At 44.5% G+C, this 25,756-nt stretch overlaps 1 protein-coding gene across 3 annotated transcripts in view; it reads left to right on the top strand.

Annotated features, from left to right (window-relative positions):
• The window catches only part of LOC140398338 (glycylpeptide N-tetradecanoyltransferase 1-like), a 128,859-nt gene that overhangs the window by 26,824 nt on the left and 76,279 nt on the right, over positions 1-25,756 (top strand). For 2 of the 3 annotated variants that reach the window (XM_072486921.1, XM_072486919.1), the window contains exon 2: positions 18,034-18,136. In XM_072486921.1, the coding sequence (XP_072343022.1) occupies positions 18,034-18,136 (103 nt within the window). The remainder of the gene's footprint in view (positions 1-18,033; positions 18,137-25,756) is intronic. The other variant, XM_072486920.1, reaches the window with a different exon arrangement.

The raw sequence follows: 25,756 nt of genomic DNA, 5'->3' as shown, positions 1-25,756 counted from the left end.
CGGGATTAATCAAGAACAATCAGCATGATTTTGTTAAGGGGAGGTCATGTCTGACCAACTTGGTTGAATTTTTCGAAGAGGTGACCAGGTATGTAGATGAGGGAAATACATTTGACGTAGTCTACTTGGGCTTCCGCAAGGCTTTTGATAAGGTTCCACATGGTGGACTGATAGTGAAGGTAAGAGCACATTGGATCCAAGGAAATTTGGTTAATTGGATCCAAAATTGGCTGAGTGGCAGGGAGCAGAGGGTCGGGGGGTGTTTTTCTGACTGGAATCCTGTGTATGGGGCCCTTGCTGTTTGTGGTTTATATAAATTATTTAAACTTGAATGTAGGAGGGTTAATCAATAAGTTTGCGGATTATACCAAATTTGTTGGGGTGGTAAATAGTGAGGAGGCACAGTAACACAATGGTTAGCACTGTTGCTTCACAGCGCCGGGGACTCCGGTTCCATTCCCGGCTCAGGTCACTGTCTGTGCGGAGTCTGCACTTTCTCCCCGTGTCTGCTTGGGATTCCTCCAGGTGCTCCGATTTCCTCCCACAAGTCCCGAAAGATGTGTTTGTTAGGTGAATTGGAAGTTCTGAATTCTCCCTCTATGTACCCGAACAGGCACCATAGTGTGACGATGAGGGGATTTTCACAGTAACTTCATTGCAGTGTTAATGTAAGCTTACTTATGACACAAATAAAGATGAAGGATAGCCTTCAATTACAGGAGGCTATAGACGGGCTGGTCAAATTGGTTGATCACTGGCAAATGGAATTCAACCTGGATTAGTGTGAAGTGATGCACTTGGGCAGGACAAGCAAGGCAAAGGAATACTTGATAAATGGCAGGACCCTGGGAAGCACCGAGGATCAGAGGAACCTTGGTGTGCATGTACACAGGTCACTTAAGGTGACAGAGCAGGTGGATACAGTGGTTAAGAAGGCATATGGTATACTTGCCTTTATTAGCCGAGGCACAAGTGTTTGAGAGCAGGGAGGTTGTGTTAGATGTGTATAAAACGTTGGTTAGGCCACAGCTAGAGTATTGTGTGCAGTTCTGGAATTCACATGGGTGGGCTGTGATAGCACTGGAAAGGGTGCAGAGGAGATGTACCAGGATTTTGCCACGGCTGGAGAGTTTGAAGAGAGATTGGATAGACTTGGATTGTTTTCCCTGGAGCAGAGGAGACTGAGGGGGGGGGGGGTCAAGATTGAAATGTACAAAATTATAAAGGACAGAGATAGAGTTGCCAGGAAGAAACGTTTCCCCTTAGTAGCGGGATCAATGACCAGGGGGCATAGGTTTAAGGTAAGGGGCAGGAGGTTTAGAACAACAAAGAACAAAGAAATGTACAGCACAGGAACAGGCCCTTCGGCCCTCCAAGCCCGTGCTGACCATACTGCCCGACTAAACTACAATCTTCTACACTTCCTGGGTCCGTATCCTTCTATTCCCATCCTATTCATATATTTATCAAGATGCCCCTTAAATGTCCCTATCGTCCCTGCTTCCACTACCTCCTCCGGTAGCGAGTTCCAGGTACCCACTACCCTCTGCGTAAAAAACCTGCCTCGTACATCTACTCTAAACCTTGCCCCTCTCACCTTAAACCTATGCCCCCTAGTAATTAACCCCTCTACCCTGGGGAAAAGCCTCTGACTATCCACTCTGTCTATGCCCCTCATAATTTTGTATACCTCTATCAGGTCGCCCCTCAACCTCCTTCGTTCCAGTGAGAACAAACCGAGTTTATTCAACCGCTCCTCATAGCTTATGCCCTCCATACCAGGCAACATTCTGGTAAATCTCTTCTGCACCCTCTCTAAAGCCTCCACATCCTTCTGGTAGTGTGGCGACCAGAATTAGAGGGGATGTGAGGAAAAACTTTTTTACCCTGCGAGAGGTGGGAGTTTGGAACTCGCTGTCTGAAAGGGTGGTGGAGGCAGAGACCCTCATAACATTTAAGAAGTATTTAGATGTGCACTTGTGATCCCAAGGCATATACAAAGCTATGGTATTAGAATAGTTAGGTGGAGGGGCGGCATGTGGTGCAGTGGTTAGCACTGGACTGCGGTGCTGAGGACCCGGGTTTGAATCCCAGTCCTGGGTCACTGTCCGTGTGGAGTTTGCACATTCTCCCCATGTCTGCGTGGGTTTCACCCCCACAACCCAAATATGTGCAGGTTAGGTGGATTGTCCACGCTCAATTGCCCCTTAATTGGGAAAAAAAGATTGGGTACTCTAAATTGAAAAAAAAAGAATTGTTAGATTGTTTTTGTCCAACATAAACTCGATGGGCTGAAGGGCGTTTTCTGAGCTGTATATCCAAGACGGTACTTGTGGGGACAGGTCTGTCACTATAACACTGCGTTACTTCTGTTGGGAATGGTCTTTGTATAACATCGGAGTACAGTACTGATGGGAATGGGTCTGTCTCTATAACAATGTAGTACAGTACTAGTTGGGACTGGTATGTCACTATAACACTGCATTACTTCTGGTGGGAATGGGTCTGTCTCTGTATAACACCAGGGTACAGTACTGGTGGGAACAGGTCTGTCTCTATTACACTGGGGTACAGTACTAGTGGGGACTGCCCTGTCGCTGTATAACACACGGGAATAGTACTAGTAGGGACAGGTCTGTCCCTGTGTAACACTGGGATACAGTACTGGTGGAAACGGGTCTGTCAGTATAACACAGGGGTACAATGCTGGTGGGAACGGATCTGTCTCAGTATAACACTGGGGTGTAGTACTAGTGGGGACTGGTCTGTTATTGTATAACATTGGGATACAGTACTGGTGGGGAGAAGTTTGTCAGTGTAACACTGGGGTTCAGTACTGGTGGAAACGGGCCTGTCGCTGAATAAAACGGTACAGTGCTAGTGGGGACTGGTCTGTCACTGTATAACACTGGGGTTCAGTACTAGTGGAAACAGGTCTGTCGCTGTATAACACAGGGATACAGCACTAGTCAGAACTGTTCTGTCGCTATACAACACTGGGGTTCAGTACTAGTGGAATCTGGGCTGTCGTTGTATAACATGGGATACAGTTCCAGTGGGGACTGGTCTGTCTCTGTGTAACACTGGGGATCAGTATTAGTGGGAACAGGTCTGTCGCTGTATAACACTGGAGATCAGTACTAGTGGCGATGTGACCGTCACTGTATAACACTGGAGATCAGTATTAGTGGGGAATGGTCTGTCACTGTATAACACCGGGGATCAGTACTAGTGGGAACAGGTCTGTCGCTGTATAACACTGGAGATCAGTACTAGTGGTGATGTGACCGTCACTGTATAACACTGGGATACAAGTAGGGATGGGGTCTTTCATTCCAGTCCTTTTTTTAACTGAGTAACTTACCACATTTACAATGAAAGTGGCCCCTCGAGTGTGATAGCAGAAATTGGCTGGCACCCAGGGAAGTGTGAACCATGTAATACTAGCTTCTAAAATGTCCTTCTCTGTTGATTCAGTTTGATATATTTTTCCATTTATTTTAAGCAGGTTAATGCACCAAAACCTTGGCTATCCATTTCTCGAAGCCAAAGCAACAGACTGGCACCTGGATTTTGTAGGTTTTTTTGTAACCTGGAAATAGTTGTTTTTAGTGGTGGTGTTTAAATCTTAAATCAGAACCCCATCTTGTGTTAGGATCAGTAATATGTGAAGTATGTCAATTTAAACTATGTGTGGACCCTCGGGTTTCATGTTCCTAAAAATGTGGTCCAAAATGTCAGCAGCTTGGACACCCTTACTTTGAAAGTACATCAAGGCGAGATCACATGTCTGGCTGCACACGTATATAATCTATAAAGTAAGAACTTGCGTTTGCAACAGACATGTCATCATTTAAGGTTGTCCTAAATCACTTTCCAACCCATGAAGGAAACAGAGAAATTTGCATTTTTATATCGAGTTTGTAAGGAGCATCCAGGAGGGCTTCTTAAACAATATGTAGACAGTCCAACTAGGGAAGGAGCTGTACTGGACCTGGTATTGGGGAATGAGCCCGGCCAAGTGGTAGAAGTTTCAGTAGGGGAGCATTTCAGGAACAGTGACCACAATTCAGTAAGTTTTAAAGTGCTTGTGGACCAGGATAAGAGTGGTCCTAGGGTGAATGTGCTAAATTGGGGAAAGGCTAATTATAACAATATTAGGCGGGAACTGAAGAACCTAGCTTGGGGGAGGATGTTTGAGGGTAAATCAACATCTGACATGTGGGAGGCTTTCAAATGTCAGTTGAAAGTAATTCAGGACCGGCATGTTCCTGTGCGGAAGAAGGATAAATACGGCAAATTTCGGGAACCTTGGATAACGAGAGATATTGTAGGCCTCGTCAAAAAGAAAAAGGAGGCATTTGTCAGGGCTAGAAGGCTGGGAACAGTCGAAGCCTGTGTGGAATATAAGGAAAGTAGGAAGGAACTTAAGAAAGGAGTCAGGAGGGCTAGAAGAGGTCACGAAAGGTCATTGGCAAACAGGAAGGGGCTCTGATAGGGTGCAAGTCAGGAGAGATTAAATGAGAAAAGGCCTTGGGTTCCCTGGTCACAGGGTGAGGTAAGCATCGAATCAGAGAATAATTACACCGCAGAATGAGGCCATTAGATCGTTTGGAGACTTTGGCGGAGAGATGGCAGATGGAGTTTAATCCGGACAAATGTGAGGTAATGCATTTTGGAAGGTCTAATGCAGGTAGGGAATATACAGTGAATGGTTGAACCCTCAAGTGTATTGAAAGTCAGAGAGATCTAGGTGTACAGGTCACTGAAAGGGGCAACACAGGTGGAGAAGGTAGTCAAGAAGGCATACGGCATGCTTGCCTTCATTGGCCGGGGCATTGAGTATAAGAATTGGCAAATGTTGCAGCTGTATAGAACCTTAGTTAGGCCACACTTGGAGTATAGTGTTCAATTCTGACCGCCACACTACCAGAAGGATGTGGAGGCTTTAGAGAGGGTGCAGAAGAGATTTACTAGGATGTTGCCTGGTATGGAGGGCATTAGCGATGAGGAGCGGTTGAATAAAGTCGGTTTGTTCTCACTGGAACAACGGAGGTTGAGGGGCGACCTGATAGAGGTCTACAAAATTATGAGGGGCATAGACAGAGTGGATAGTTAGAGGCTTTTCCCCAGGGTAGAGGGGTCAGTTACTAGGGGGCATAGGTTTAAGGTGCGAGGGGCAAGGTTTAGAGGAGATGGACGAGGCAAGGATTTTACACACAGGGTAGTGGGTGCCTGGAACTCGCTGCCGGAGGAGGTGGTGGATGTAGGGACGATAGTGACATTTAAGGAGCATCTTGACATATACATGAATAGAGGGATACGGACCCAGGAAGTGTAGAAGATTTTAGTTTAGACGGGCAGCATGGTCGGCACGGGCTTGGAGGCCGAAGGGCTTGTTCCTGTGCTGTATTGTTCTTTATAATGCGTCTCACAACCCCCAGATGTGTGCTTTATATCCAGCAGAGTGGTTTTGAAGTGTGGTCACTCTTGTAATATTGGCTACATAGAATGATACCAGATATACAGCACAAAAACAGACTATTCGACACAACCAGTCCATGTTGGTGTTTTTGCTTCATTCGAGCCACCTCCATAACCCATCTGTTCCTTTCTCCCTTATAAGCTTGTCTAGCTTCCCCTTGAATGCATCTATACTATTCACTTTGTATGTTGGACTAGCAAATTCCACATTCTCACCACTCTCTGGGTAAAAGGCTTAGGAGAGCTAGGAGGGGGCATGAGAAGTCCTTGGCGGGTCGGATCCCAAGGCTTTTTACTCTTATGTGAGAAATAAAAGAAAGGGTGAGGTTAGGGCCGCTCAAGGACAGTAGTGGGAACTTGTGCATGGAGTCAGAAGACATAGGAGAGGCGGTAGAATGAATACTTTTCTTCAGTGTTCACCAAGGAGAGGGGCTATGTTTTTGAGGATGAGAATGTGATACAGGCGGGTAGGCTGGAGGAGGTAGATGTTCTGAGGGAAGATGTATGAGCAATTTTGAAAAACATGTGAGTCGACAATTCCCCTGGGCCTGATGGGATATATCCTAGGATTCTTTGGGAGGCAAGGGAAGAGTTTGCAGAGCCTTTGGCTTTGATCTCTGGGTCCTCACTGTCCATGGGGATAATGCCAGAGGACAGGAGAGTGGGAATGTTGTTCCTCTGTTCAAGAAAGGGAATAGGAATGACCCTGGTAATTATAGGCCGTTTAGTCTTACTTCGGTGATCGGTAAGTTAATGGAAAAGGTCCTGAGGGATAGGATTAATGACCATTTGGAAAGATGCAGCTTAACCCGGGATAGTCAACACGGATTCGTGAAGAGTAGGTCTTGCCTCACAAATTTGATTGAATTCTTTGAGGAGGTAACTGAGTGTGTAGATGAAGGTAGAGCAGTTGATGTCGTATACATGGATTTCAGTAAGGCATTTGATAAGGTTCCCCATGGTCGGCTCATGAAGAAAGTAAGGAGGTGTGGGATAGAGGGAAATTTGACCAATTGGATAAGTAACTGGCTGTCACATAGATGACAGAGGGTGGTGGTGGATGGAAATTTTTCAGACTGGAGACCAGTTACCAGCGGTGTATCACAGGGATCAGTGCTGGGTCCTCTGCTATTTGTGATTTTTATCAATGACTTGGAGGAGGGGGATGAAGGGTGGCTCAGTAAATTTGCTGATGACAACAAGATTAGTGGAGTAGTGGATGAGGTGGAGGGCTGTTGTAGGCTGCAAAGAGACATTGATAGGATGCAGAGCTGGGCCAAAAATGGCAGATGGAGTTTAACCCTGATAAGTGTGAGGTGATTCATTTTGGGAGGACAAATTTGAATGTGGATTACAGGGTCAACGGCAGGGTTCTGAGGAATGTGGAGGAACAGAGAGATCTTGGGGTTCATGTCCACAGATCTCTGAAGGTTGCCACTCAAGTGGATAGAGCCGTGAAGAAGGCTTATAGTGTGTTAGCGTTTATTAACAGGGGGCTTGAGTTTAAGAGCCGTGCGGTTATGCTGCAACTGTACAGGACCCTGGTGAGACCACATTTGGAGTATTGTGTGCAGTTCTGGTCACCTCATTATAGGAAGGATATGGAAGCATTGGAAAGGGTGCAAAGGAGATTTACCAGGATGCTGCCTGGGTTAGAGGGTAGGTCTTATGAGGAAAGGTTGAGGGAGCTCAGGCTTTTCTCTTTGGAGCGGAGGAGGATGAGAGGTGACTTAATAGAGGTTTATAAGATGATGAGGGGGATAGATAGAGTGGACGTTCAGAGACTATTTCCTTGGGTGGATGTAGCTGTTACAAGGGGGCATAACTATAAGGTTCAGGATGAGAGATATAGGAGGGATGTACGAGGTAGATTCTTTACTCAGAGAGTGGTTAAGGTGTGGAATAGACTGCCTGCTGTGATAGTGGAGTCACACACTTGAGGAACTTTCAAGCAGTTATTGGATAGGCACATGGAGCACACCAGAATGACAGGGAGTGGGATAGCTTGACCTTTGTTTCGGACAAAGCTCGGCACAACATCGAGGGCCGAAGGGCCTGTTCTGTGCTGTACTGTTCTATGTTCTAAAGAGGTTTCTTCTGATTTCTCTATTGAATTCAACCAATTTTTCAGCAAACACACACAAACAGAATTGTGATAGTGACCAGATTGTCGGTTTTTTAAAATATTAATTGAGGGATAAATATTGGCCAGGATCCTGGGGTGAGCTCTCTTGCACTTTGAGATACTGCCGTGGGATCTTTTACATAATCTGAGCAGGTAGATACGGTCCCGTTTTAATGTCACATCTGAAAGATGCAATGCTCCCTTGGTGCTGCAATGGAGTGTCAGCCTCGATTTTTGTGCTGGAGTGGGATTTGAACCTACAGTCTTGTGACTCAAATGAGAATGCTATCAATTATGCCATGACTGACTGGAATTCTGAAGTGTGCGTTCTGTCATTTTACATTCAATTGAACAGTCCAATGTACTTTTCACTAAAGTTAGAGCATTTCAGCAATTTGAACAGTAGTAACTGAATGCACATTGCAGGATGTGTGTGTGTGTTCTGGAATTGTCTGTAAATTGAATACAATGCTGACATGTGGAGTTTCCTGTTGGAGTTGCGCAGACACGCCCTAGACAATGTGCAGAATGCATTCTACTTTTCCTCTGCTATTGTTCCCTCCCATGTGATGCACCATATGATTTTGCTGTACAAATACTGGTCAATTAGTAATCCTTCGCCCCATGGACCATTTAAGGTGTTTAACCTCCTACCTGATAACATGTAAGTAGTGTTCGGACTAATTATTATTTGATACCTAGACATTTGGCTGATCTGTGTTTACTGTCAAGTAATTTCAAAGCAGAAATGAGGCTTAAGTAGCTGCAGTGGCTGCTGGAAATCCATTGCACAGGTGTTTACCTCAGTGACTGCCACAGGGTTATACTGTAACATCCACGTGGTTCGATTGAGGATGAACCTTTTCACTAGAGTCACAATATGTGTGTTGGCAACAGATGTGAGTATCCTGCTATAATATCACTGCTTTATAAATATTGTCTTAACAATTGCTCTGTAACCTGAGTTAATACGGCAGGATTAACTAACTGGGAATGGTTTCGCAAACAGCAGATGACTAAATGGTCAGATAATTTGTTGGTGTTAAGAGGTCAGTGATGGCCAGGGTAGACACTAGGCGAACCTCTTACTCTTCGATTTGAGTCCTGGGTATTGTTGCATTCACCTGAATAGGCATGTGGCGCCTTGCTTTGATATCCCTTTCAAAAGACAGAACCTCTACCAATGCAGCTCTGAAGAAGAGTCATCCGGACTCGAAACGTTAACTGTTTCTCTCTCTCTCTCTCCACAGATACTGCCAGACCTGTTGAGTTTTTTCCAGTATTTTCTGTTTTTATTTCAGCACATCTTCTTCCTGCTGCTTTAGAGTGTCAGCCTGGATCATGTGCTCCAGTCTCAGACTGGAAACTGAACCCATGGCTTTCTAATTCAGAGCTGCAAGTGCTACTGTCTGACAGTGGGCTGGGACATATTCCAAGTAGGATTGCCAAAGCCTTCTGGATTTCTTGGAATCTTCAGAAATGTTATATTAATCTCCTTGGCACTGATTTGGGCAACCTAGGGGGAAAAGGGAGTTTGCATGTTGGTCCTGATTACCATGGTGATAGCTAATCTCCCAGAGTGTATAGGTAGCATGTTTCCTGGAAGTTGTAGCTCTTGTTCTTGCTGTTCAGAGGTGGGAGATTCCGGGATGGCAGAATGGGAGATTCCAGAATTCCCTGTTCACCAAATAGTGGCTTAGTGAAGGACTAAGGAGTGTCACTCAGGCTGATTATCATTCAATGATGTTCAATGTTCGTACAGAGCACTGAGATGGAGCCCAGCAATTCAAACCTTTGCCTTCTTACTAAGGACAAAAATGGACTCTTGGTAATTTAGAAGAACTGCACTACAAATTACTGTAAACATTGAATGAGTTTAACTCGGCCCATAATTCACTTCCAAAACAGTGGCGCGGCTAATGGTGTTTGCTGTTATTTACATGCAATTGTGCAACAGAACTAAACTCACTAAATCAAGTTATCCACTGGTTTGGACCTAACACTGGTACAGCACGACTCCACATTCAAGCTATGGCTGCGGTAAGCTCCCAAGCTCCAGGCCAATGTGTGCGGAACATTGTCAGGGTGACAGTGAAGACATCGGGAGAAGATTTACCTGTGGACTGGACCTACTTTGTGAAGTGGGTCCTGTTTGATTGCTGTGGATTCGCAGCTGCTGATATCTTCTGCCTGAAGAATTTCCCCAACAGCGGATACTTCATCATCACATGTGGCACAGTGCTTGGCACTGCTGCATCACAGCGCCGGAGATCCAGGTTCAATTCCAGCCTTGGGTGACTGTGTGGAGTTCGTACGTTCTCCCCGTGTATGCATGGGTTTCCTCCGGGCACTCCAATTTCCTCCCACAGTCCAAAGATGTACCGGTTAGGTGGATTGGCCATGCTAAAATTGGCCCTTCATGTCCAGGGATGTGCAGTTTAGGTAGGGTTTAGGAGATAGCACGGGTGAGTGGACCATGGTAGGGTGCTCTTTCAGAGGGTTGGTGCAGACTTGATGGGCCAAATGGCTTCCTCCTGCACTGTAGGAATTCCATGACGTTATGGAATGCATCCAGATTCTGAAGGTGTTCAGGGCGAATGTCGACCAGGGCTCCCTGTCCATCCTGATTGCAGAGCCTCTGTTTACACTTCCATTGTAGGGGCTGGTTTAGCACACTGGGCTAAACAGCTGGCTTGTACTGCAGAACAATGCCAGCAGCGCGGGTTCAATTCCCGTACCGGCCTCCCCAAACTTACTCACTCTTACAACTTCTTCCATCGGGCAAGAGATACAGAAGTCTGAGAACATGCACCAACAGATTCAAAAACAGCTTCTTCACCACTGTTACCAGACTCCTGAACGACCCTCTTATGGACTGATCTGATCTCTTCACACATCTTCTCTACCGAATAGTACTACACTCCTGTATGCTTCACCCGATGTCTATGTATTTACATTGTGTATTTTATGTTTGCCCTATTATGTATTTCTTTTCATGTATGGGATGATCTGTCTGAGCTGCACGCAGAACAATGCTTTTCACTGTACCCCGGTACACGTAACAATAAACAAATCCAGCATCCAAGGAGAAACATACCCAACGCCGCCCTCATCCTGCATCAAGCTGTGCATTGATCCCCTTGGTACGCAAACATGCAAGTGTCACTACGTACTCTGTTCTGTGGTTCTACCTGTAACCAGTGTTGCAAAGGGTGGGTCTGGACACGTTGAAGTGGAACGCTCCCAAGTAGTTGGACAGTGCTGTACCCCCTGTCCCTCATGGAAAACCTTATGCAGCGAAACACCTTTGACCACAAGTCCATCAGGCAGTGGTCTGCACAAAATGTCCTAGAGGCTCTTTGGGAAAAGGAGATGATGGATCGTGTTGGATTGTTCCCTGAGCAGACTGTTAAAGTCATCTGGCAGAATGCTTCATTGCCAGAGCTGTCAAACTAGCACCAAGACCTAGCTTGGCTGGTGGTGAGAAGGCCCTCCCCATCAGATCCTTTATGCACACCTGCAATCTCTGTGACATGTGATGAATGTAAGAAATTGTCATCTATATTTTATTTTTTGGCAGTAATGTTATTAAAACCTGGGAGGGGTTAAGATTCATACAGACCATATGATTGCTAAAGCTGTGATTACAGGCGACGTGTTCTGCCAGTAGATCTTGAGAACCATTTACTTGTTTACAGAAAGCATAGCTGATGGAATATTGTTTATTTTTGAAGGACCCTTGGGTGTAGATAATTTATTGTGTTGGGTCCTGGCTAAACAAGTCAACAAACAAATCTTATAAGAAAGACAAAATAATGCCTTTTACTTTGTCACAGATGATGTAGTTAATGGGAGGAGCCAGGTCTGTCTGAAAAGGCAGTTAGTCCTGGAACTCTCATCTGAGCATTTAGGAGGCATGGTTAGTAAGTTTGCAGATGACACCAAGATTGGTGGCACAGTGGATAGTGAAGAAGGTTATCTAGGATTGCAACGGGATCTTGATCAATTAGGCCAGTGGGCCGACGAATGGCAGATGGAGTTTAATTTAGATAAATGTGAGGTGATGCATTTTGGCAGATCGAATCAGGCCAGGACCTACTCAGTTAATGGTATGGCGTTGGGGAGAGTTATAGAACAAAGAGATCTAGGAGTACAGGTTCATAGCTCCTTGAAGGTGGAGTCGCAGGGGGACAGGGTGGTGAAGAAGGCATTCGGCATGCTTGGTTTCATTGGTCAGAACATTGAATATAGGAGTTGGGACGTCTTGTTGAAGTTGTACAAGACATTGGTACGGCCACACTTGGAATACTGTGTGCAGTTCTGGTCACCCTATTATAGAAAGGATATTATTAAACTAGAAACAGTGCAGAAAAGATTTACTAGGATGTTGCCGGGACTTGATGGTTTGAGTTATAAGGAGAGGCTGGATAGACTGGGACTTTTTTCCCTGGAGCGTAGGAGGCTTAGGGGTGATCTTATAGAGGTCTATAAAATAATGAGGGGCATAGATAAGGTAGATAGTCAACATCTTTTCCCAAAGGTAGGGGAGTCTAAAACTAGAGGGCATAGGTTTAAGGTGAGAGGGGAGAGATTCAGAAGGGCCCAGAGGGGCAATTTCTTCACTCAGAGGGTAGTGAGTGTCTGGAATGGGCTGCCAGAGGTAGTAGTAGAAGCGGGTACAATTGTGTCTTTCAAAAAGCATTTAGATGGTTACATGGGTAAGATGGGTATAGAGGGTTATGGGCCAAGTGCGGGCAACTGGGACTAGCTTAATGGTAAAAAACTGGGCGGCATGGACTGGTTGGGCCGAAGGGCCTGTTTCCATGCTGTAAACTTCTATGATTCTTCTATGAGCAGAGGTGTTTTAGTTCGGTCCTGAAAAGTTCTCTCCAAGTTGAAACCTGGTTGTTGAATAAAGTTATTGATTACTTAATTGGAATTTAGTGGCAGGTTTACGAAGTAAGTTAAGGTTTTCTCTTTTACTTGAGAACTGCTGTAACTTAACTGTAAAGCTATTTCTTTGTGCTAATGTGGTTAATTCTGTGTTTAATTTAAGTTTGTTTTCACGCAATAGATACCTATTTGTTATCACTCCTGTGGGTGGATGGTGATGGATGAGATGGCTGCACACCACCTTGTAGAATGTGCCTTTCCAAAGATGGTCTGGAGAGAGATGCAGTGGTATTTCTCAAGGTTCATCTCAAACAGCTCTTTCATGCAAGGTTCTGTGCTCTACCAGCCGTTCCCAGGGGAGCACACCGAGACAAACATAAACTGTTGCTGGAGGATCAACTTGGTGAAAGGTGCTCTGGTCTACCCGAAACTTTTAGGATCATAGAATTTACAGTGTAGAAGGATACCATTCGGCCCATCGAGTCTGCACCATCCCTTGGAAAGAGCACCTACCAAGCCCACACCCCAGTAACCCTACCCAATCTTTTTGGACGCATAGCAAATCCACTTAACCTGCGCATCTTTGGACTGTGGGAGGAAACCGGAGGAAACCCACGCAGACACTGGGAGAACGTGCAGACTCCGCACAGACAGTGACCCAAGCCGGAAATAGAACCTGGGACCCTGGAGCTGTGAAGCAACTGTGCTAACCACTATGCTGCCATACTTGTGGATCTTTTAGTGCAAAGAATTGTCCTTGACCAAGTATTGCAGGCTGGCATATTCCAAGGTCCAGGACTACGTACTGAGGGACGCCATCTAGCTTGGGGCAACCACCGCCAAGGTGCAATGGGAGAAGATCCCTGTTAGGCCTTTTAGCAAATGTACTTCAGGGGCTGGTAACCAGATAAAACCCCTCTGACTGTGTGCTTAACCTTAATGGTATGTTTGTTTTATATTGAAGGACCTCAAAAGTGCAACGTTACCGATTTGTATATCGTTTGAACAGAAGTACTCTCTAATGAAAATATTGAACTCCATAAAATGCCTAAAGTGCAGACGGAGGCCATTCGGCCCATTGAGTCTGCACCGACCCTCAAAGAGCGAACCCTGGGGACCACAAGTAAACATGTCATTGTTTGCTTTTCGGGCTTCGTGCATGGTATCTGCACCAGCTGCACTGGTTCAATGCTGTCCACAAGCCTTCCTACCCTGGACTTAATTGAGGCTCAGGTGAAAGTTGGCCCCACCCTGTCTTCAAATCAGATAGAGGGCATTCATCTTTGCCTTGTCCGTCTGTATGTCTTTGCAACCTCTTTGTGCCCTCCTCATTAGCAAACATGGGTACTTAACTCTTGGCATCTTCATCTAAGTCATTAATATGGATTGAAATTAGCTGAGGCCCCAACACTGATCCTTGCAGTGCTCCGCTAGTCGCAGTCTGCCAACTTGAATATGCCCTGTTTATCCTTGCTCTTGGCTTTCTGCCTGTCCATGAATCCTGTATCCATTCTAAAATACTGCCCCAACTTGATGAATCCATATGTATGGCACCTTAATGAATGCTTTTTGAAAATAAGAGTATACTTTAATAATCATAATCTTTATTGTCACAAGTAGGCTTACATTAACACTGAAATGAACTTACTGTAAAAATCCCCCAGTCGCCACATTCTAGCGCTCGTTCGGGTACATAAGGGAGAATTCATAATGTCCAAATTACCTAACAGCACATCTTTCGGGACTTGTGGGAGGAAACCGGAGCACCCGGAGGAAACCCACGCAGACACTGGGAGAACGTGCAAACTCTGCACAGACAACAACCCAAGCCGGGAATCGAACCTGGGACCCTGGTGCTGTGAAGCAACCGTGCTAACCGCTGTGCTATCGTGCCTACATCTCCTGGTTCCCCTTTTACCTACCTTACTAATTACCTCACAAACAAACTGTGATGAATTTGTCAAACACTATTTCCCTTCCTTAAAACCATGTTCACTGTCTGATTATAATTTTCTAGATTCATTAAGATTCCAACAGTTTCCTGATGACTGATGTCAGGCTAACTGGCCTGAAAGTACTTATTTCCTTTCTTCCTCATTTTAAAATTGGAATGTTGCATTTGCAAACTTCTAATCCACTCGGACTAGAATCTCAAAAAAAAATTTAAATCATAACCAGCGATCTCTAATTACTTATTCTCGAACCCTAGCATGTTGGTTCTCAGATCCTTAGAATTTCAGATTCTAATCCTTTAGGTTTTACCAGAACTCTTCGGGACATGGGAGATAGGAATTAGGAGCAGACGTAGGCAATTCAACCCTTCGAGCGGCCATTCAATCAGGTCATGGATGATCTCTTCCTGGTCTCAAATCCCTCTTCCTACCTGTTCTCCACATCCATTTAACCTGTTTTTATTACAAATTTGTGTCTTCTACTGTGAAGATGGTCACAAAATATTTGTTTGTTCAATGTCTCTGCCATTTACCATCGCAGGGACTACTGTTTACTTAAGCTACTTTTTATATACTTGTCAAAGTCTTGCAATGTGTTCTTATATTCCTGGCTAGTTTATGCTCATGTTCTATTTATTTCCCTTTTTATAAACTGTTATGTGGCTCTTTGCTGGTTTTTGAAACATTCCCAGTTTTTAGGTTCATTCTTTACAACATTATACGCATCTTTTATTTTAACCTAACCCTATCCTTAACTTGCTTAGTGGGAGGTTCCATGGCTCAGTAGGTAAAGCCCAGGCCTCTAAGTCAGAAATTCCTGATACAAGACCCATTCCAGGTATTGTTGGCCACAGAAGGAGTGTTTATGACTCACTTCAACAAATTGGTAATCTTTCCAACACTTCTGCACTATTTCCCAAAAGGGAAAGCAGTGCACGTGTGAAGATATGAAACAAAAAAAATCATCATAATTGGGTCTTTCTAGTTGAGTTTTTGTTTTTTTGAATAATGTATTTTTGTTTACCTTTTTTTGAATTGTTCCCACTGTTTATTGCTATATCTTTTAGCCTATTTGCTCAACCAGCTGTAGTCATCTGTCCCCTCATCCCAATGTATTTGTTTAGATTAGTTTAAATTTAAGATTCTTGTTTGGGACGTAAGTTTGTCACTTTCAAACTTAATATGGAATTCAGTTGTGTTATGATTTCTATTTTCCAATGGATCTTTTATTATGACATTACTAATTAACGGTGGTGTGGTGATAAGCACTGCTGCCTCACGGTGCCGAGGACCTGGGTTCGATCCCGGCCCCGGGTCACTATCCGCAGATTCTCCCCGTGTCAGTTTGCTCATCTACCCTACAGTCCTTGTTCTCGTTCCCATAGGTAGAAAGTACCTGATCCCCCACAATGTTTTTAGCTTGGACTCCCACCTCAACAACTCTGAGCTTAAGCAGCGGACACTTGGGACAGTTGTGGTTGTCTGGTTCTGCAGTGCATTCTACTAACTGCTACGTAATGCTGCTCTGCCTCTAACACTATTTATTTATTATTCAGTTAACTAGTTGCTAATTCAGTAAAAGTAATGAGAGAGGCTTGAATACAAATAAACACCTTCAGTAACTGGTGAGTGGTAAAACACAAAGAATAAAAAGTAGCACCTTCCTCACAGAATTCCCACTTTGCACCAAGTTCCTGACTTAACACTGTGTCCCTGGGTCACTCACTCTGTGCTTCCCCACTGTAAATTATTACTTACAGTTTGAAAAAAACCACAATTTTTTTTTTTAAATTCTGACCTATTATCTCGATGCCTCTTAACTTCTGTAACAAAGCAACATTTTAAACTGAAAAGGTGATCCGAAACTCATCAATTCTGGTGATGTTGGATAAATATGTTCACATTTACAAATTCTTTCATGTCAAATTATTCCCTCCTTTCCTAAAGGTGCTTCCTGGTTCCGACAGAACATAGAACATCGAACATTACAGCGCAGTACAGGCCCTTCGGCCCTCAATGTTGTGCCGACCTGTGCAACCACTTTAAAGCCCACTCTAAGCTATTCCCTTATCATCCATATGTTTATCCAATGACCATTTAAATACCCTTAATGTTGGCGAGTCCACTACTGTTGCAGGCAGGGCATTCCACGCCCTTACTACTCCCTGAGTAAAGAACCTACCTCTAACATCTGTCCTATATCTATCACCCCTCAATTTAAGGCTATGTCCCCTCGTGGTAGACATCACCATCCAAGGAAAAAGGCTCTCACTGTCCACCCTGTCTAATCCTCTGATCATCTTGTATGCCTCAGTTAAGTCACCTCTTAGCCTTCTTCTCTGTAACGAAAACAGCCTTAAGCCCCTCAGCCTTCCCTCATAAGATCTTCCTTCAATTCCAGGCAACATTCTGGTAAATCGCCTCTGCACTCTTTCCAATGCTTCCACATCCTTCCTATAATGCGGCGACCAGAATTGCACGCAATACTCCAAATGCGGCCGCACCAGAATTTTGTACAGCTGCAACATGACCTCATGGCTCCGAAACTCAATCCCTCTACCAATAAAAGCTAACACACCGTACGCCTTCTTAACAACCCTCTCAACCTGGGTGGCAACTTTCAGGGATCTATGTACATGGACACCGAGATCTCTCTGCTCATCCACACTACCAAGAATCTTACCATTAGCCCAGGTGTGAAAAGTGCCCGTTTCTGCTTGAGCTAAGATACTGTGTTCGGCTATTCAACTGTAGGGACATCACAACCGCACCTCTGCCTCGTTTTTTCTGATCCTCACAGCAATACATTTTCCAAGATGGGATTGTAAGACAGTGATCTAAAGTGAGGATCCAGGGGCACAGAGACTGATTGTGCCACCATTGTCAACTCTTTTGCTCTGAGTTTATTTGGCACACGCCTGCCAAATCCAATGCCTTTACCTACAGCGGCAGTGGGAAACGCAAAAATGTCTGTTCCAGTATAGCTCCAAATTCCAGAGTTTATCCCACATGCGTGTTGCCAGCCTGGAGTGAAATGCACTGAAACATGTCGTGCAGTTTATTTGTGGATTTGCATACTCTTATAACACAGTGCTTATGCAATAATATACCCCAAAAGTTCCCAGCTGATTCTTAATAGGTGCACCATTGGAGTGAGACTGAAGAAAGGTTGCTTTGTGGTAATAAACAGCAAAATGAACCCAATATCACTGAAACCCATCAGCAGGATACTGCTTGTTCATTATTGAAGCCAAGAATAGGTCCTATAACTTCATCCGATAACATCATCATCAATAAAATGGAATCACATTGCTTTCATTTTCCTTTTAGTATACATTCTCTTGAATTTTAAGTTAGAAAATAGAGCAAAGAATTTAACAATCTATATCAATTTTTTTTGTGGGGTCAGGATTTGATGCAGTTCAGCAATGTTATTAGGATCTGACTATTTTCTACTACCAGCTGTGCCTTGTGCTGGAACTAAAGTTGGGTTGTGTTTTTCTTTCATTTAAAGCCTCTTTTTTCAGCCTCCCCTTTCCAGCTGTATCATTTTTCTCAGTTCTGGTTTTCTTTCTAAAGCAGTAATCCAGGGGATGATACGGGAGCAAAGAAGAAGAAAAAGAAACCAAAGCGGAAGAAGGAAAAGGGTGGAGGGAAGCTAGACTCGGACGATCAATCGAAGGTATGGTTTAGGGTAAAGTGTGTTCTATAACTCCGTTTTCTACAAGCAACCATTTTCGTCACAATAAAGAGCAAGAGTAACAATTTTTAAAAGGCATTTGTACACTTTTCAGAATCGGCCCCTTTCTATATAATTAAAAGTCTTGGCACACAGGATGTGTTAAATCCTTCAGAGCAGAATAATCAAGCATGTTATTCGGTCAAATATTGTGTTAACCTTTGTTGTGATGAAAGACCCGAGAGGTCATAACCTGTTTTTTCTCTTTATGGACTATTCTGTGTATTTTAGCATCCTTTGCCTTTTATTTCAAATTTACAGAAATGTTCTTGGTTGTTCAACTTAACCATTCGGATTGGTTGAATGAATATCAGTAGTGGTCTGAAAACTTGCAATTTCAGCCAATCCCGCATTGATAAATTAGTTTTCTTTGTGGTTTCTGCTGCTACTCTTCTATCTGGCCCTGCTGAATCATAGAATTGTTACGTTGTAGAACGAGGCCATTAGAACATATAACATACAGTGCAGAAGGAGGCCATTCGGCCCATCCGAGTCTGCACCGACCCACTTAAGTCCTCATTTCCACCCTATCCCCATAACCCCTCCTAGCCCTTTTGGTCACTAAGGGCAATTTAGCACGGCCAATCCACCGAACCTGCACGTCTTTGGACTGTGTGAGGAAACCGGAGCACCCAGAGGAAACCCACGCAGACACTGGGAGAACATGCAGACTCTGCACAGACAGTAACCCAGTGGGAATCGAACCTGGGACCTTGGTGCTGTGAAGTCACAGTGCTATCGTTGTGTCTGTACCGGCTCTCCAAATGAGCATCATGACTTGATGCCGTTCTGCTTTTTCCCTGTACCCTTGCACATTGTTACTATTCAAATAATCATCTTCTTGAATTCCTCAATTGAACCTCCCTCACCAGGCAATGCATTAATATGGAGCTGTCTGTATAACATTTCATAATTTTGATAAATGCGCAAATAAATAAGCTTTTTAATTTAATGTAAATAAATGACCTGCATTTAAAGTGTAAAAAGAATGATGTTGAAATATGATGATACCCAATTAGAGGAACAGTGCAGATAATGGCATTTGCCTACTTGGCTTTGAAGTGGGTAATAACCTGTCCACACCAAAGAGTTGAGTCAAGTCCATTTATTGGCAAAAGCTTTTGGGAGAAGAGCCGGCACTCGGCAGTGCTCGCAGGCACCTTCTCAATTTTAAGCGGCAGTTAGCCTTTGTTATACATGTTCCTCATTAGCTTGAAGGGTTACATACATGACCAATTAGGTCCCCCTAGCAACAATTAGCTTCCAATCACATTCCTCTGAAAACATTCGATAACTGATGTCCACAACTCCTTGCTTTCAGTTACAAGAATAGCAGGTGTCTCAACAGTAAACGGTTAGTTTGTTGCATCTTTGTATCAGAACTTTGCAGAATCTTCCAATCACATTATTGCAAGCTGCCCCAGATCTTTGCAGAATCCCAATTACATTATTGCAAGCATAATTAAAACAGAGAGACCTTTAATTTTAACTTCTCCATGTACAACCCTTAATTTTAACTTCTCCATGTACAATTTTAACCTTAACAATCCCTCCTTTTGGTCAAGGATTGTGTCAACAATTCTTCAGACCAGGGATATCCCTGTTGCTGTCTTGTACCAAATTCGGATCTTGGTCAGACAGACACCTTCCCGTCTCTGCTTTAAACATCTCTGGGCATATAACCTGTTTCGATGTTTAGTCATAAATTACTTATATAAACACATCATCATATGTGACACCCCGTTCTTCACCACCTTGTTCGCTGGTGACCATTACCGGGATGTCGTCCGGATTACGGGCCGAATGTACTGACATCATTCGAGCCATAGCCATTTTACAACATATATTTAGGCATCCAATGATTATACAACATACAATTATAATTCCGACAAGTATTATCGATCCATGCATCAGGTAAAACCCCCAGGACCCTCCAAGTAGCCAATCCAACCATCCCCCGCCCGAGGTCTCATGCAATTTCTGAACCTCCCTCCAAATATGATCAGCAAAGTTAGTAATATTGTCCGAACTATCAGGGATGTAGGTACAGCATTCGGAACCAATCACGGCACAAGTTCCTCCTTCGCTGGGCAGGCGGTAATCTAAGACTGCCCTATTTTGTAGGGCCACCGTTCTTACGGCCACCATCTCGTTGCTCATTTCGAGCAATGCCTCTGTGGTGTCATTGCTACTTCTTCTAAGATCTTTGCTACTTTACGTATTTCCTTAATAGCATACGCCACTCCAATAGCGGGAAGCACGATCCCAAAGAAACGTTGAGTCTCCGTTATGTCCCGTTTCGGCCTATCTCCCACCTGATGGTGGTTCCTCAAGTCCTTATAGTGGTGGATATACGGGACTACATATCCTAGGTAGCATGATCCGGTCCAATCCGTAGGTAGCCAGGGGTATGCCTTATGACCACAGATAAAGTAGGTGCCATTGTATGAGGCCAGGTTCATCACTTGATCACCCAGCCACGAGGTTGTAAACATTACGTTGCCGCCTTCAGTTTTATTGGGAGTTTTCAGGTTCATAATAGTCTGAAGGGTTGTGCTTTTGCCGAATGAGGGGCTGACATTGAGATAGTGTTCACATGCACAATCTCCTACTCTGGTGGCATCTCGCGTCCCAGTTTTTAGGAAGCAGATTTCTCCCTTTGGACGGCCCATCCCTGATGTATTAGTTAGGACAAAATGAGGGGGGTCATGGTGGCCATCATACTCGGGTCGATACCAACCCTCGAACTGATTTATATAATACCCAGCCGATTCCCATTTTTCTGTAGTATTCCTGTTGTGGTGAAAGAATGGCGAGGATATTGCATCACCATTCCATAGCCACCATTCTGCCGTTTCAGAAGTATTAAAAGAAATGGGACGTAGGGGGATCCCACCTTTTGCATGTATCAGTACATGAGCACAAACCCAACACTGACACATTGGCATCCCTTGCATACACATAGGACATATAAAGGTACGTATTCACATGTAACTCTCGTTTGCTGTTATGGAGACAGTTGCCGACTCCCAGCAGTCCCAAACACAGTATCAGTTTTATTAAATTCATCCTTATTACTCTAAATTAACAATATCCCAAAGCCTATACCGGCCGCGCGCTACTGCCCGCTTTCCCGTTCAGCTTGCTTGGAGGTCAGAGAGAAGGGTCTGTAAGTCAAGCAAATCGCATATTTTTTAACTGTTGCCTGGGTACGTTTTAAGTTGAGTCCAATGTTTCCAGACCCCCTTACCTCTAATGTCTATCCATGCACAAGTATCTCCACTAATTATAACTTGGTATGGCCTGTTCCATTTAGGGGCGAAACCGGGTTTTTCAGGTAATGTTTTTACCATTACTCGACTCCCTGCAGTAGGGACATCAGGAAGTGTTTTGAGCTCTCTCTGTGCGTCTCGTTGTTCCTGATTGTCCTTTACTGATTTACGCATCTCTTTTAGTTGGGCGCTCAGCTCCAATACATATCGTCTAATCCTATCTTTCAACGAGCCTACATTGACTCCACCAGTGATAATATTCTCTGGCAGCTGCATCGCCCTTCCAGTCATAAATTCATACGGGGTCAATCCAGTTGTACGATTCGTTGTAGCTCTTAATTTCATCAGGATTATGGGTAATACCTCAGTTCATGTTTTTCCCAACACCTGTATAGCTTTTGCCAAAGCAGTTTTAATTTAAGGGTTCGGTTCATTCATTCTGCCACCCCAGAGCTTTGTGGATGGTAGGGGATGTGGAATTTCTGTTTTATGCCCATGATTTGGCACACCGTTTTTACTACCTTCCCAGTAAAACGCGTCCCCTGATCGGAATCAATTTGGACCAGTACTCCCCATCTCAGGATAACCTCTTCTGCCAATATCCTGGCCACCGTGGTGGCCGTACAATTCCTAGTAGGGAACGCTTCCACCCACCGGGTAAATTGATCAATAATCACCAAACAATACGTCTTTCCATGGGATGGTAGTAGGGGCAGATGTTCCAATGGCCCCTTTGGCCGGGGCTGGTATCCCATTTCTATTTTTATGGGTCGACCGGGATTATATTGTGCACAGGTCACACATCGGTGGCAATACCGAGCTATGTCTCTTCCCATTCCGTTCCACCACCATTCCTTTCTTATACTAGTCGTCATTGCTTCCCTTCCTACATGCGTGAGTCCATGGTGTAATTGCAGGAGGGTATTTTGTATACATTCTGGCGCTACTACTTTATCATTATATCTCCATACACCATCATTCTCTCTATTAGCTCCGTGTGCCTTCCACTTCCCTCTCTCCTCCTCCGAGATGTCCTCGTGCAGCTTTAGGATATCTATTTCGTCTTTTATCTGGTCTGCCACAGCTACTGGTAATCCATCAACGGCCTCTTGTTCCAATGCTAATTGTGCTGCTCTATCTGCGGCTTGATTTCCTTTAAATATTAGCAACTTAGGATCATCCTTTCCTAGTTCCCGTTGGTGGGCTTTGATTTTGATTACTGCCGCCTCCCTAGGGAGCCCACTAGCCTTTAGTCGCGCTTCTATCCTTTGTGTTTAATTGGAGTACCATCTGTAGTTATGAATCCTCTTCTTCCCCATGCTGTCATATAGTCATGTACTACCCCGAATGTATACCGGCTGTCGGTGTATATATTTACTACCTTTTATTTAGATAATTTTAGGGCTTGTGTGAGTGCCACTAGTTCTGCCACCTGTGCTGACAACCCTCCATCAATCCTTCCTGACTTTATCGTTTCCAATCTGTCATTGACCACTGCCCAGCCTGTCCTTGGTAATCCCTCCACGTATTTACGTGATCCATCTACAAAAAGGGTTTCCTCAGCAGCTCCTAAAGGTACATCCTTTATCTTTCCTTCTTCCATTTACTGTATCTACGTCTCCACAGTGATGTGGTTCTCCTGAGTCTAAAATTCCTTCCGCCAGATTATCTCCTGTATCTCTTACTATGGTAATTGATTTGTTAGGGAGCAGCAGGACAGCTTCCCATTTGGCCGCCCTCACATTCGAGACGGATCTTAACTTTCCCGTATTTAACATTTCTACTAGGGTGTGTTTAGTATGGAGGATTATGTTTCCGGTCATTATTATCGGTTCGCTGACTTTTACTGCCCAGGCAGCGCAATCTAATGCCGCTATACATCTTGGTAGTCCGATGACTACTCGACCCTCGGTGGTCGAGTAATACCCTGTGGGTCTTCGTTTATCTCCATATTCTTGTGTCATTACTGTGGAATAGAATCCCCCTTCATTATTGCGTGTTCTTGATAAGTATGTACCGGTCAGGCAGGGAGGAAGGTGCCGAGCGAGGGAACCGTGGTTTACCAAAGAAGTGGAATCTCTTGTTAAGAGGAAGAAGGAGGCCTATGTGAAGATGAGGTGTGAAGTTTCAGTTGGGGCGATGGATAGTTACAAGGTAGCGAGGAAGGATCTAAAGAGAGAGCTAAGACGAGCAAGGAGGGGACATGAGAAGTATTTGGCAGGAAGGATCAAGGAAAACCCAAAAGCTTTCTATAGGTATGTCAGGAATAAGCGAATGACTAGGGACAGAGTAGGACCAGTCAAGGACAGGGATGGGAAGTTGTGTGTAGAGTCTGAAGAGATAGGCGAGATACTAAATGAATATTTTTCGTCAGTATTCACTCAGGAAAAAGATAATGTTGTGGAGGAGAATGCTGAGCTCCAGGTAAATAGATTAGATGGCATTGAGGTAAGTAGGGAAGAGGTGTTGGCAATTCTGGACAGGCTGAAAATAGATAAGTCCCCGGGGCCTGATGGGATTTATCCTAGGATTCTCTGGGAGGCCAGGGAAGAGATTGCTGGACCATTGGCTTTGATTTTTATGTCATCATTGGATACAGGAATAGTGCCAGAGGACTGGAGGATAGCAAATGTGGTCCCTTTGTTCAAAAAGGGGAGCAGAGACAACCCCGGCAACTATAGACCGGTGAGCCTCACGTCTGTAGTGGGTAAAGTCTTGGAGGGCATTATAAGAGACAAGATTTATAATCATCTAGATAGGAATAATATGATCAGGGATAGTCAGCATGGCTTTGTGAAGGGTAGGTCATGCCTCACAAACCTTATCGAGTTCTTTGAGAAGGTGACTGAACAGGTAGACGAGGGTAGAGCAGTTGATGTGGTGTATATGGATTTCAGCAAAGCGTTTGATAAGGTTCCCCACGGTAGGCTATTGCAGAAAATACGGAGGCTGGGGATTGAGGGTGATTTAGAGATGTGGATCAGAAATTGGCTAGCTGAAAGAAGACAGAGGGTGGTGGTTGATGGGAAATGTTCAGAATGGAGTTCTGTCACAAGTGGAGTACCACAAGGATCTGTTCTGGGGCCGTTGCTGTTTGTCATTTTTATCAATGACCTAGAGGAAGGCGCAGAAGGGTGGGTGAGTAAATTTGCAGACGATACTAAAGTCGGTGGTGTTGTCGATAGTGAGGAAGGAAGTAGCAGGTTACAGAGGGATATAGATAAGCTGCAGTGCTGGGCTGAGAGGTGGCAAATGGAGTTTAATGTAGAGAAGTGTGAGGTGATTCACTTTGGAAGGAAAAACAGGAATGTGGAATATGTGGCTAATGGAAAAGTTCTTGAAAGTGTAGATGAGCAGAGGGATCTAGGTGTCCATGTACATAGATCCCTGAAAGTTGCCACCCAGGTTGATAGGGTGGTGAAGAAGGCCTATGGAGTGTTGGCCTTTATTGGTAGAGGGATTGAGTTCCGGAGTCAGGAGGTCATGTTGCAGCTGTACAGAACTCTGGTACGGCCGCATTTGGAGTATTGCGTACAGTTCTGGTCACCGCATTATAGGAAGGACGTGGAGGCTTTGGAACGGGTGCAGAGGAGATTTACCAGGATGTTGCCTGGTATGGAGGGAAAATCTTATGAGGAAAGGCTGATGGACTTGAGGTTGTTTTCGTTAGAGAGAAGAAGGTTAAGAGGAGACTTAATAGAGGCATACAAAATGATCAGAGGGTTAGATAGGGTGGACAGTGAGAGCCTTCTCCCGCGGATGGAAATGGCTAGCACGAGGGGACATAGCCTTAAACTGAGGGGTAATAGATATAGGACAGAGGTCAGGGGTAGGTTCTTTACGCAAAGAGTAGTGAGGCCGTGGAATGCCCTACCTGCTACAGTAGTGAACTCGCCAACATTAAGGGCATTTAAAAGTTTATTGGATAAACATATGGATGATAATGGTATAGTGTAGGTTAGATGGCGTTTGTTTCGGTGCAACATCGTGGGCCGAAGGGCCTGTACTGCGCTGTATTGTTCTATGTTCTATGTTCTATTGCAATGTATGTGGAAGGTTTTGTTAGCGTCCGGCAGTCCCAGACTGGGAGCTGATATTAATTCTGTCTTTAGTTTGTTATATGCTTCTTCCTGCTCTGTTCCCCATTCTATAGAATCTAGAGCTGGCTTTCCTCCTTTTACTAACCTTTGTATAGGTTCAGCTAGTTTTGCAAGTTCGGGGATAAAGCTTCGGCTAAAATTAAATAGTCCCAGTACCTTTCTAACTCCTCTTACAGTTGTCGGGCGTGGCA

This window comes from Scyliorhinus torazame, chromosome 21, assembly GCF_047496885.1.
Source record: "Scyliorhinus torazame isolate Kashiwa2021f chromosome 21, sScyTor2.1, whole genome shotgun sequence".
Classification (NCBI taxonomy): domain Eukaryota; kingdom Metazoa; phylum Chordata; class Chondrichthyes; order Carcharhiniformes; family Scyliorhinidae; genus Scyliorhinus; species Scyliorhinus torazame.
This window is presented reverse-complemented; position numbering and strand designations above follow the sequence as displayed.